General features: G+C 42.9%; 1 protein-coding gene across 3 annotated transcripts in view; it reads left to right on the top strand.

Moving 5' to 3' along the window:
• Positions 1–378: 378 nt before the first annotated feature.
• Positions 379–13200, top strand: part of agmo (alkylglycerol monooxygenase) — a 278974-nt gene continuing 266152 nt past the window's right edge. For 2 of the 3 annotated variants that reach the window (XM_051935717.1, XM_028817173.2), the window contains exon 1: positions 1993–2314. In XM_051935717.1, coding sequence (XP_051791677.1) covers positions 2192–2314 — 123 coding nt within the window. In that variant the 5' untranslated portion in view covers positions 1993–2191. Of the gene's footprint in view, positions 793–1992; positions 2315–13200 lie in introns of those variants that run through there. The other variant, XM_051935716.1, reaches the window with a different exon arrangement.

Here is a 13200-nt window from a genome sequence, read left to right as displayed (position 1 = left end):
TGCCATCACTGGCACTGACAAACCCACTAGCAGCCAACTGAGGATGCAGAGAAGAGAAAAAAGGTTTAAGCCTGTCAAAAAAACTGCTGCAAACATCAAATGTGGAAGAACTAACATTCACTGAGAAAGAAGAACATTAAGATTCTAAATATTAAGTAGCTCTTTTAGGGCGGATGTCGACTTTTGTCGACAGGAGGGGTTGAAGGCGAATGTCGACAAAAGTCGACATCCAGGGATAAAGGGCGACAATCAGCTGTTAATGGCGACAAATCTCACTGTCACGTCACAGGCATTCCCTCTGTGCTTGGAGGAATGCTAGACTCGTTGACTCGGCAAATAAACATTGCGTGTGCGTGAGTTGCGAAATGTAAACAATGGCAAGATGGCACCGACATGTGAAAAGGCAGCGAAGCAAGTGCAGAAAAGAAAACACTTGGCAGACGTTGTTTTGCGCATTACCGCGGAGTCGGACTCTTGATTTTTCAGAATCGGACTTTATTGGCAGTGATCAGGAGATCGAGCAAGAGAGTTAGAAGCAGGCATCAGCTGATCAGACACCAGCTGATGCCGCGCGAGCGGATCTGCTGCCAGTTGAGTGCCTTCGCGCAGCCGATGCATGTACAGCAAGGTTCGCATGGGATAAATACACATACATTGATCCGTTGAGAGCCGATATGGCTACCGGAGTTTACAAGACGGCATGGCTTGTTTTTGGACACGACAGATCACCAGCTACTGTACTTCAGGCTGCTCTCTCCTGATGCTGCTTTTCAGCTACTGTCAGACAAACAGGTAGGCAGAGATTTTTTTTGAATCGCGGGCTGCCTTTGCATCGCATTCTCGTTATTCAAAGTGGAAACCCACAACGAAAGACGAGATGAAGCGCGCTGTGGCATTACAAATAGAGATGGGACAGAACTGGTGAGATAACTTCAGGGAGCATTGGTCCAAACGTGTTTTGTCCCCGGGTGGCTTAGGTACGTGCTGCTGCAAAGTTTTATTCACTTCTGTAATAAACAGAAGCAAATCCCATGGGGTGAGCCAGGCTATAATGCCATACATAAAGTTCATAAAGTTTCAGAAGATGAAAAGAGGTGACAATACGGTTTTCATGCAGGCAGAAAACTTGGTGGCAGTGGCATGGCACGATGGCAAATGGGTGACTTGTCTCTCTACAGTACACACTAACAATATATGTGAGAAAATGCAGCAACAGACAATTGAAAAATAGGCATCAAAACAACACATAGAGAATTCAGGCTCATACAACATGCAAGACAGTAACATTTGTCAAAAGTAAATATTGTTGATTTGATATGTTAAACAATTGCTTTGTGTTCTTTTTTAAAAAATATTAGTTTTTGGAAAAATATTCAGCCCTGGGAGAAAAGAAACAAAAAAAAAATTAGCCCTAAAAGAGTTAAGGAAGTGGCCAGCATACTGAGAAAGCCAACAAGGTCTACAGACTTAAAATCAGTGATTTATTGACAATATAAAAAATTTGTGTATATTTTATATATATATATATATATATATATATATATATATATATATATATATATATATAAAATGACAGCATCACTTCTCTTGAATTGACATCTACCGATTGTGTACATGTGTGTCTGTAATAATGTTACAGTACACCCTTTATATTCACAATGAACAAACGGCCCGTTTTTATTGTAGTTCATGATCCAAATTGTTTCCTATTTCATTATAAGGAAAAAAAAAAACATTCGTATTCTTTGCTAATTGAACTACTGCATAAATACGTTCACAATAAGTGAACACTGCAATAATCACGAGATCTGCATCCGTCTGTATCTACGTCCGTGAAATATTACTGGCAGTCGAAAAATCAAGTAATTTGGAGTTTTGTCATGGCTTTCATAACGTGATCCAGCATAGCGCCGAATGAACACGGAGTTAACGTAAATGAAAACCTGAATAACAAAAAGCATGCAGCTCTTACATCACTCGACCTAATGTACATTGCCTCTTTATCTTCTACCGACCAGCCTTGACACTTTGTCCCAGTGCTTTCATAGATAAAGATCACGAAACCTGCGGTTAACACAAAGAAATCAGTTTAACACCGGACTTGGTCACGTACAGGTGTGCACTTAGCACTAGTTTGCATCTGACTGAAGGAGATTGCAGACGCCGAGAAAAACGAAAGAAAGCCGTGGACATGGCGGTCCCCGAAAACCCCTCTTCTTCCCATTTTCTGGGAATTCGCATGATGTTCTACGTCATCACGCCAAATGAAACTTCGTTCAAACGCGAAGAGGAGGTGCCCGAATATGTGCAACAGGTGAAACTAATTTATTTGATTACTGTACTGATTCATTTCCTAGTTACTGAATTCAGGAAAAGCAAGTACATTAAGAGAGCTATCGAATAAAAAAAGGAAAACATTTGCAAAGATTGTCATTATGTAGATGCTGGATTTCGAAGATAACTACAAGTCAAAATCTGTTAGAGCACCTCGGAGGCCTGCACACGAGTGCTTTAGGTTTTGTAGGAGTAGGAGCCCCAACTAAACTACAAAACGAGATAAACACTGCGTCATCCCAAGGGAGTAACAATTTACCGTAATCATTCTAATAGTGGCGTGCATTACTGCTAAACATCTAAAAATGATAATGCATAATTCCATTTTGAAACTCATTTTCCTAGTTCATGCATATATAGATGTACACTGTATAGCGCATTTGCCGTGCAAACAAAGGTGGGGAAAATAAGTGTGGGCAAGGCAGTCCACAGTAGGGCATAAACATACCCACATACAGTAATACAGTTACAGTATAGGCTTGTCAATTATCTTAACTTTTTTTTGGGATGTAAGAGGAGAATCTGGAGAGTAAGGTACAGTACTCCGATTTTGAGAAAACGTTCTGAGGGTTTGAACCCACATGTCTGGGGATGTGAACAATCATAGTGCCGTAAAACTGATTATTCAGTAATTATTCACTTAAGATACCTTTGCTCATACCTTTTATGTCGTGACTTGTGGTTTACTTTAAAATGTTATCGCACTGTCGAAATAATGCAGGGAATCATCTTATGCAGGATGCAAGAAAGATATGAAACTTGCATTAAAATTTCAGTGACAGTAGAGTTTGCCGATTTCATTTTCCACCTTTGACAGATTTAAAGTGAATGGTCCTATTACAAAATGTGCAAGTGCAGTACAGTATTTGAGTATATGGATGTAAGTATCTGCTAAGCAGGTAAAAGTAAAAATGTTATGTCACTTGCTCTTTGCCCCTGTAATCATTAAGAGTAACTCTCACAATTTCTTCAAGTGCTGACTCAATGCTGTGCCTTCCAGGACTTTTTTGACCCAATTCTGACATAAGGTGTCCTGAAAACCACATTTTTCATCACAGACCTATGTTATAAACCTACGTTATATTAATTGACTATCTAGACCTGTAGTAGTAAGTTTTAAAACATATGATGATTAGGATATTTTTATAAATTTTAGCAAACACTATAACCCAGTGGGAAATCCATTACAGTCAATAGTGGGTCAAATCAGACCCAAAGGATGTGGCAGGGTTCACAATTTGTCACAGGTGTTCAAACATGCGGAAAATGTCTGCTTTTTGTAAAAGAAGTTCACTTTATTAAAACTCTTCACATTTCTGAGCTGAAAAGATCACATTTATGTGCAAGAGTTGTGAACAAACAATCCACCCTAAACGAACAGTAAAATCCACTAAAGTATAGAATGAGTTACAAGTGACCTAAGTATAGCAGCTGTACAAAAGAGAGACATTTGGAAACATTTTTGCTTATTTTAAAGTTAGAGCACTTTGCTAAAAGCCATCACATTTCGGTGCAGAGAGGAGGACATTTACATCGCAGTATGCTTTCATGGATTGTGAACAAAGATGTCTGTGAATGTAGCTAAAAATCCATGAAAGTCAATGGTGGGTCATAACTGACCTGAAGGGTATGGCAGCATTTAAAATAAGTAGCATTTCTACAAAAATATGACATTCGGCAACATTTTTGCTTTTTGTAAACGTAGGTCATTTTACAAAAAGCCTTCGCATTTTTAGCTGAAAGTTAACTTTGGGGATGTTTTTATGGTGGTGAGCAACCAGACCCAAAAATGCATTAAAGTCAATTAAGGGGCAGAACTGGCCTGAAAGACATGGTAAAGTGAAAAATTTTTTGAAGCTGTGTAAATTTTGAATGTTTAATTTTTTATTACTGTTTGTTAGTTTGGGGAAAGGTGGGAACAGTCACAAAGTTTCATCCTGAATAGATAAAATGTATGGTCATTTTACTGATTTCAAACATGTAAATAGGTTAAATTTGACCCAAAGAGGTTGCAAGGATAAATAAAAACAAAAGCATGTTTTGCCACTCTATGGAGAAGGTGCAGCTGCTGTTAGAACCCAAGTTCATGTCTCTGATAACGGGGTGTGGTCATTGAGGTAAAGTGCCCACTATACTAGTGCCAAGACAAAGGAAACTTTGTACATCGACTGTTTGTCCTCATCATTCTATTTGTTCTGAATATTACTTAGTATTTTTTTTAATGTATCCACTTCATATAATCTTACATTATTTGGGGTGAGGATGTTGGGCGTTTTAGCGCAGGAGTAGCCAAGCTTTGTCCTGGAGTGCCCCAGTGTTGGCATGTTTATATTATAGACACCTGACAATCATTTGTTGAATTATGCTAGTAAATTTTGAATTGGGCTGTGTGTTTGCTGCACTATCTTAGACACGTTATTGTTATAGTTATAGTCCTTTTATTCTATTGTTAGAATACTGCTTTAATATTTTTTTTCTCGTCTGCTACTTAACATCCTGAACCGTGTCATTTGTGCACCGTATCAATGTTGTTAAAAGCATGTTGGTCAGTTATACTGGATCTGGGTCTCACATGTTGTCATTGCAATCAGTTGTACTTTGGTTTTCAATTACGTGCTGTATCTAGCACCAGTCTACTGCCTATCTATGGCTATTTTCTTCAAACCCGGCAGTTACATTTGCCCTTTGTGTTGTAAAACACAAAACTCTGAACACCAGCAAAACCAAGGAGCTGGTGGTGGATTTTAGGAGGACCAGGCCCCTCATGGACCTTGTGATCATCAGAGGTGACTGTGTGCAGAGGGTGCAAACCTATAAATACCTGGGAGTGCAGCTGGATGATAAATTGGACTGGACTGCCAATACTGATTCTCTGTGCAAGAGAGGACAGAGCCGACTATACTTCCTTAGAAGGCTGGCGTCCTTCAACATCTGCAGTAAGATGCTGCAGATGTTCTATCAGACGGATGTGGCGAGCGCCCTCTTCTACGCAGTGGTGTGCTGGGGAAGCAGCACAAAGAAGAGGGACGCCTCACGCCTGCACAAACTGGTGAGGAAGGCAGGCTGTATTGTAGGCATGGAGCTGGACAGTTTGACATCCGTGGCACAGCGACAGGCACTGAGCAGGCTCCTGTCAATAATGGAGAATCCACTGCATCCACTAAACAGTATCATCTCCAGACAGAGGAGCAGCTTCAGCAACAGACTGCTGTCAATGTCCTGCTCCACTGACAGACTGAGGAGATCGTTCCTCCCCCACACTATGCGACTCTTCAATTCCACCCGGGGGGGTAAACGTTAAAATTATACAAAGTTATTGTCTGTTTGTATACCTGCATTGTTATCCCTCTTTAATTTAATATTGTTCTTTATTAGTGTGCTGCTGCTGGAGTATGTGAATTTCCCCTTAGGATTAATAAAGTATCTATCTATCTATCTATCTATCTATCTATCTATCTATCTATCTATCTATCTATCTATCTATCTATCTATCTATCTATCTATCTATCTATCTATCTGTCTGTCTGTCTGTCTGTCTGTCTGTCTGTCTGTCTGTCTGTCTGTCTATCTAAAAGTGTAACTAAATAAACTCAATACAACTGAGAAGAATGATAGTAATCTTGTGTGGTAGGGAGTGCAAGCTAATATTATGTAATTTCTACTTTAAAGGATCTGTATCTGTAATCCATCTATCTATCTATCTATCTATCTATCTATCTATCTATCTATCTATCTATCTATCTATCTATCTATCTATCTATCTATCTATCTATCTATCTATCTATCTAAAAGTGTAACTAAATAAACTCAATACAACTGAGAAGAATGATAGTAATCTTGTGTGGTAGGGAGTGCAAACTAATATTATGTAATTTCTACTTTAAAGGATCTGTATCTGTTTCTCACTCCATGTTGTTTTAATGAGGACTTTGTTGGACAGTTATCTTATCCAAAGATCTTGACTATACATTGTTTTCCTCTCTTGCTTAATGAATCTTAGCCTGAAGAGGTCTATTCATTTTTTTACATTTAAGATGTCTGACTTAAAGATTTACCAGTGTTGTTACTTGTCCTTGTGTGTATACAATATAAACACAGGGAACTCCAGTTTCTGTATTACATCTTTCCTGAAGAAGGGGCCTGAGTTGCCTTGAAAGCTTGCATATTGTAATCTTTTAAGTTAGCCAATAAAAGGTGTCATTTTGCTTGACTTCTCACTACATTCACAATGGCTAACACGGTACAGCACCCTAGTACTACTTAGATAGATAGATAGATAGATAGATAGATAGATAGATAGATAGATAGATAGATAGATAGATAGATAGATAGATAGATAGATAGATAGATAGATAGATAGAACTATATTTGTCATCAAGGATAAGATGCTCATTATGTGTTTCTTCAGTTTGCACTGGTGATGTTTCTTCAGCCTCATCTCTTGGCCCAATATGCAAAGAGCAGAGGAGGACCTTTAGCACAATTGTAAGCCTTCTAAAAGGTTGGGTTGAGGCTCAAGTTGTTCATGAATCTTGTCAGCAGTTGTTAGCATTTAGTAACCTAGATGTTTGCATAGTAATTTGTGAAGCTATGGTGAATCAAAGCTGTGTTAGCATTTATTATAAAAAATACTTTGACTAAAAATCCTTCATGTTTTATCACAAAGCACAAGGTGTTGAATAAAAGTGAGTCCTTAATGCCTACTGAAAAACATATCATGCTCAGACGTAATTCACAGAAAAGGTGAGTGAGAAAGAATTTGCTGCACTCACAGCTCTGTTCATGGAGGATGAGCAAAACGCTCAAGCTAAGCTAACACAATTCCAAAGAACTACAATATTTAGAAAATCCACTGCTTTCACAGATATACAAGCATAGCTGGATGTTATGAAAGTGAACTATAAGACTCATTTGATTATAATGCAGAGGTGATTCTAGTCTTCAACAGTGACTGCCATTGTTTCTGATTCATTATATCAGACTCTGGTAAATTTTAAGTCAGTAGATTTCTTATCACCCAATTTCTGAGATCAAAGAAACCTATCAGTTCTAGCTTTCCACTAGCACTAGATTCTAAATTGTCCCTAGTGTGTATGCTTGGTGTGTGGTGTGTGCCCTGCGGTGGGCTGGCGCCCTGCACAGTGTTTGTTTCTTGCTTTGCGCCCTGTGTTGGCTGGGATTGGCTCCAGCAGACCCCCGTGACCCTGTTGTTAGGATATAGTGGGTTGGATAATGGATGATAGATGGATGTTGATTATGTTATAATATGTGTGTGTGTTTTATTTTATTGGTATTATAATTTTAATGTGAGCTAATCGTAAAGTTGTTTGACTTTATGTACCATACTATATTGTAGTATTGTACTGATTACAGTCTCCACTATCCTTACATCCTGGATCTAGCTGTAGTACAGTATATGGAAGATTATTCGTGCTATAATTAAATGAAATCCAATTTGTTAACAACATTGAAATGTAATGAATATTAACATCCCCTCCTTTAACCGCCACCTTATCGTGGTGGAGGGGTTTGCGTGTCCCAATGATCCTAGGAGCTCTGTTGTCCGGGGCTTTATGCCCCTGGTAGGGCCACCCAAGGCAAACTGGTCCTAGGTGAGGGATGAGACAAAGAGCGGTTCAAACCTTCTATGATGAATGAAAACTTTGGACGCCGTTTTCCCTTGCCCGGACGCGGGTCACCGGGGCCCCACTCTGGAGCCAGGCCTGGAGGTGGGGCTCGATGGCGAGCGCCTGGTGGCCGGGCCTGCACCCATGGGGCTCGGCCGGGCACAGCCCGAAGAGGCAACGTGGGTCCCCCTTCCCATGGGCTCACCACCTATGGGAGGGGCCAAGGAGGTCGGGTGCAGTGTGAGTTGGGTGGTGGCCGAAGGCGGGGACCTTGGCGGTCCGATCCTCGGCTACAGAAGCTGGCTCTTGGGACGTGGAATGTCACCTCTCTGAAGGGGAAGGAGCCTGAGCTAGTGTGCGAAGTTGAGAGATTCCGGCTAGATATAGTCGGACTCACCTCGACGCACAGCTTGGACTCTGGAACCAATCTCCTTGAGAGGGGCTGGACTCTGTACCACTCTGGAGTTGCCCCCGGTGAGAGGCGCCGAGCGGGTGTGGGTATACTTATTGCCCCCCGACTTGGAGCCTGTACATTGGGGTTTACCCCGGTGGACGAGAGGGTAGCCTCCCTTCGCCTTCGGGTGGGGGGACGGGTCCTAACTGTTGTTTGTGCGTATGCACCGAACAGCAGTTCGGAGTACCCACCCTTTTTGGAGTCCCTGGAGGGGGTGCTAGAGGGCATACCTTCTGGGGACTCCCTCATTCTGCTGGGAGACTTCAATGCTCACGTGGGCAATGACAGTGAGACCTGGAAGGGCGTGATTGGGAGGAATGGCCCCCCCGATCTGAACCCGAGCGGTGTTTTGTTATTGGACTTCTGTGCTCGTCACGGATTGTCCATAACGAACACCATGTTCAAGCATAGGGGTGTTCATATGTGCACTTGGCACCAGGACACCCTAGGCCTGAGTTCGATGATCGACTTTGTGGTCGTGTCGTCTGACTTGCGGCCACATGTCTTGGACACTCGGGTGAAGAGAGGGGCGGAGCTGTCAACTGATCACCACCTGGTGGTGAGTTGGCTTCGATGGTGGGGGAGGATGCCGGTCAGGCGTGGTAGGCCCAAACGTGTTGTGAGGGTCTGCTGGGAACGTCTGGCAGAGCCCCCTGTCAGAAGTAGCTTCAACTCCCACCTCCGGCAGAACTTCGACCATGTCCCGAGGGAGGTGGGGGACATCGAGTCCGAATGGGCCATGTTCCGTGCCTCTATTGTTGAGGCGGCTGACCGGAGCTGTGGCCGTAAGGTGGTCGGTGCCTGTCGTGGCGGCAATCCCCGAACCCGTTGGTGGACACCGGTGGTGAAGGATGCCGTCAAGCTGAAGAAGGAGTCCTACGGGACCCTTTTGTCCTGTGGGACCCTGGAGGCAGCTGATAGGTACCGGCAGGCCAAGCGGAATGCGGCTTTGGTGGTTGCTGAGGCAAAAACTCGGGCGTGGGAGGAGTTTGGGGAGGCCATAGAGAACGACTTTCGGACGGCTTCGAGGAGATTCTGGTCCACCATCCGGCGTCTCAGGAAGGGGAAGCAGTGCAGTGTCAACACTGTATATGGTGGGGATGGTGCGCTGCTGACCTCGACTCGGGACGTTGTGGGTCGGTGGGGGGAGTACTTCGAAGACCTCCTCAATCCCATTAACATGCCTTCCAATGAGGAAGCAGAGCCTGGGGACTCAGAGGTGGGCTCCCCCATCTCTGGGACTGAGGTCACCAAGGTGGTCAAAAAACTCCTTGGTGGCAGGGCCCCGGGGGTGGATGAGATACGCCCGGAGTTCCTCAAGGCTCTGGATGTTGTAGGACTGTCTTGGTTGACACGCCTCTGCAACATCGCATGGACATCAGGGACAGTGCCTCTGGATTGGCAGACTGGGGTGGTGGTCCCCCTCTTTAAGAAGGGGGACCGGAGGGTGTGTTCCAACTACAGAGGGATCACACTCCTCAGCCTCCCTGGAAAAGTTTATTCAGGGGTCCTGGAGAGGAGGGTCCGTCGGATAGTCGAGCCTCGGATTCAGGAGGAACAGTGTGGTTTTCGTCCTGGTCGCGGAACAGTGGACCAGCTCTATACCCTTAGCAGGGTCCTGGAAGGTGCATGGGAGTTTGCCCAACCAGTCTACATGTGTTTTGTGGACTTGGAAAAGGCATTCGACCGTGTCCCTCGGGGAATCCTGTGGGGGGTACTCCGAGAGTATGGGGTACCGGCCCCCCTGATAAGGGCTGTTCGGTCCCTGTTAGATCGGTGCCAGAGCTTGGTCTGCATTGCCGGCAGTAAGTCAAACCCGTTTCCAGTGAGAGTTGGACTCCGCCAGGGCTGCCCTTTGTCACCGATTCTGTTCATAACTTTTATGGACAGAATTTCTAGGCGCAGCCAGGGCATTGAGGGGGTCCGGTTTGGTGGGCTCAGGATTGGGTCACTGCTTTTTGCAGATGATGTTGTCCTGTTTGCTTCATCAGGCCGTGATCTTCAGCTCTCTCTGGATCGGTTCGCAGCCGAGTGTGAAGCGGCTGGAATGAGAATCAGCACCTCCAAATCCGAGACCATGGTCCTCAGCCGGAAAAGGGTGGAGTGCCCTCTCAGGGTTGGTAGCGAGATCCTGCTTCAAGTGGAGGAGTTCAAGTATCTCGGGATCTTGTTCACGAGTGAGGGAAGAATGGAGCGTGAGATCGACAGGCGGATCGGTGCGGCATCCGCAGTAATGCGGGCGCTGCATCGGTCTGTCGTGGTGAAAAAGGAGCTGAGCCGCAAGGCGAAGCTCTCAATTTACCAGTCGATCTATGTTCCTATCCTCACCTATGGTCATGAACTATGGGTAGTGACCGAAAGAACGAGATCGCGAATACAAGCGGCTGAAATGAGTTTCCTCCGCAGGGTGTCTGGGCTTTCCCTTAAAGATAGGGTGAGAAGCTCAGTCATCCGGGAGGGGCTCAGAGTAGAGCCGCTGCTCCTCCGCATCGAGAGGAGTCAGATGAGGTGGCTCGGGCATCTGATCAGGATGCCTCCTGGACGCCTCCCTGGTGAGGTGTTCCGGGCACGTCCAACCGGGAGGAGGCCCCGGGGAAGACCCAGGACACGCTGGAGGGACTATGTCTCTCGACTGGCCTGGGAACGCCTTGGGATTCTCCCGGAAGAGCTAGAAGAAGTGGCCGGGGAGAGGGAAGTCTGGGCATCTCTGCTCAAGCTGCTGCCCCTGCGACCCGACCTCGGATAAGCGGGAGACAATGGATGGATGGATGGATGGATGGATGAATATTAACATGGTGTCTTTGATTTTTACATGTTTTTTATTGTGTCATAATTCAAAACATATCAACCAAATGATCAATTTATTTTAACTACAGCACATGCCGGTTTAAAATGCAATATAAAAGCGTATTGTACTTTAATTCATGTTCATAGATTGCGTGTCATAACTAAAAGCAAAGCAAATGAAATGTACAGCATTTCTACTCAAGACAATGATTCAATCATTCCAAAACTAAAAGTAATCAAATGACCAGTCAATATCAAAAGTGAGCATAAGTTTCATCAATGTGGAGAATGGAGTGATTAATGAAACAATGAGAAGTATTTAGCTCTTTAGTGTTGGCCTGATTGAAGCATCAACTTCAGTCGAAATGTAGTATGTCTGCTTTGCTTTTAGTTATGACATGCAGTTGCATTTTAAACTGACATGAAAATCATGTGTCGTAGTGAGAAGCAATCACTTATTTGGTTGATATGTTTTTAATTTTGATTTTGAAAAAACGTGCCAAAATGAAACACATCATGTATATATTCATTGCATTTTATTGTTGTTATCACGTTGAATTGCTTTTAATTTGGCACAAATAATCTTCCATAGTAGCCTGACAATTTTCATGCATGCTACTAGCTGTGTGTATGAAACTGACTTACTCAATGTGCTCATCTGTTGCTCTTCATTTTGCTAGTAAAGGGATGTACTGTAGCAGATGAGAATGCTTAAAGCTAACCTGTTTTTTTTTTTTTTAAGTTTTGCAGATCTATTGGATACATTCCATGCCTCTTTAAATTACCAGTGGCAAGTTATAATGTCCTTCACATAAAATAGTTGTTTAAATTTCCTGAATTTTATCTTGCCTGCTCAGATGATACATGGGCCCACCTGTTAGAGTCACAAGGGACCACAATGGATTTAAGGCTGGAATCCACCCTAAGCAGGAATTCAATGTTCATGCCTTTACACCTACATGTGAACATAACTCGGAGGAATTTAGCAGTGTTAGCAGTGTTATAAGCTGTCTTAATAACATGTTGCTAGATTGTGTGGGGAAACTAGTGGAACCCTGTAGAAAACTACTTGTATGTGATCATTTCACATAGAAAGAAGTCTCAGGCTGGATGGAAATGTAGAAAGTAAAGGTCGACTGAGGCATGGAAGCTATTTTCATGCCCCACTTTTTTCATATATAAAGAAAATCAGTTATATATCTACTTTAATTTTCAACATATAGTTTATTTTTTTTAATATGAAAGCTAGGAAAGGTCATTGTCACAGAAGAATACATGCTTTGTTTGTGAATAAAAAAGAACTGTCAGTCAGTCATTCTCCAACCCGCTATATCCTAACACAGGGTCACGGGGGTCTGCTGGAGCCAATCCCAGACAGCACAGGGTGCAAGGCAAGAACAAACTCCGGGCAGGGCACCAGCCCACCGCAGAAAAAAGAACATTATTTACATATTAAAATAACATTTCTTGAATCCATCAAAAACAGAAGAAATGCAGCAATCCATTGCAGTTATTTTTGGCAAAGATCTGGTTTACGTGATGTATGGTACACTATGTGAATTTGGTCAGGCAATTAAGTTAGCAAAAGAAGAGGAAATGCCAAAGTTGTTTTACTGTATTATTTCATGTTTTCATAGACACATTTTGTTTGCCATTATACAACTAAAACAATTAAAGCTTATGCAGATTTTATAACATTGTGGGTTTTATGGTGTTTGAATTTTATAAAACCACAGGTCTTCCTATTTTATGTGTACTTTTCTCACCAAGATATACGGTATCAGGCCAGTAGCTTCTTAACAATTTATATAAAGTACTCAACTTGCTTAGAAGTTATTCAATGAAATGTAAACTTGTTGTTTGGAATTGGTGTAGGATAGGAGAGCCGTAGAGAAAATTTAGTGATGTGCATCAAATGTTGACTTTTAAGTTGAAACATATGTTTGTCACTTTTTACAGCCAGCTGCAAGCCTTTTTCACAAGTGAAAAATTAAAATT

The sequence above is a fragment of the Erpetoichthys calabaricus genome, chromosome 13 (genome assembly GCF_900747795.2).
Source record: "Erpetoichthys calabaricus chromosome 13, fErpCal1.3, whole genome shotgun sequence".
Taxonomy (NCBI): domain Eukaryota; kingdom Metazoa; phylum Chordata; class Cladistia; order Polypteriformes; family Polypteridae; genus Erpetoichthys; species Erpetoichthys calabaricus.
Note: the sequence above shows the minus strand (reverse complement) of the source record. Positions and strands in the feature narration are given on the sequence as shown.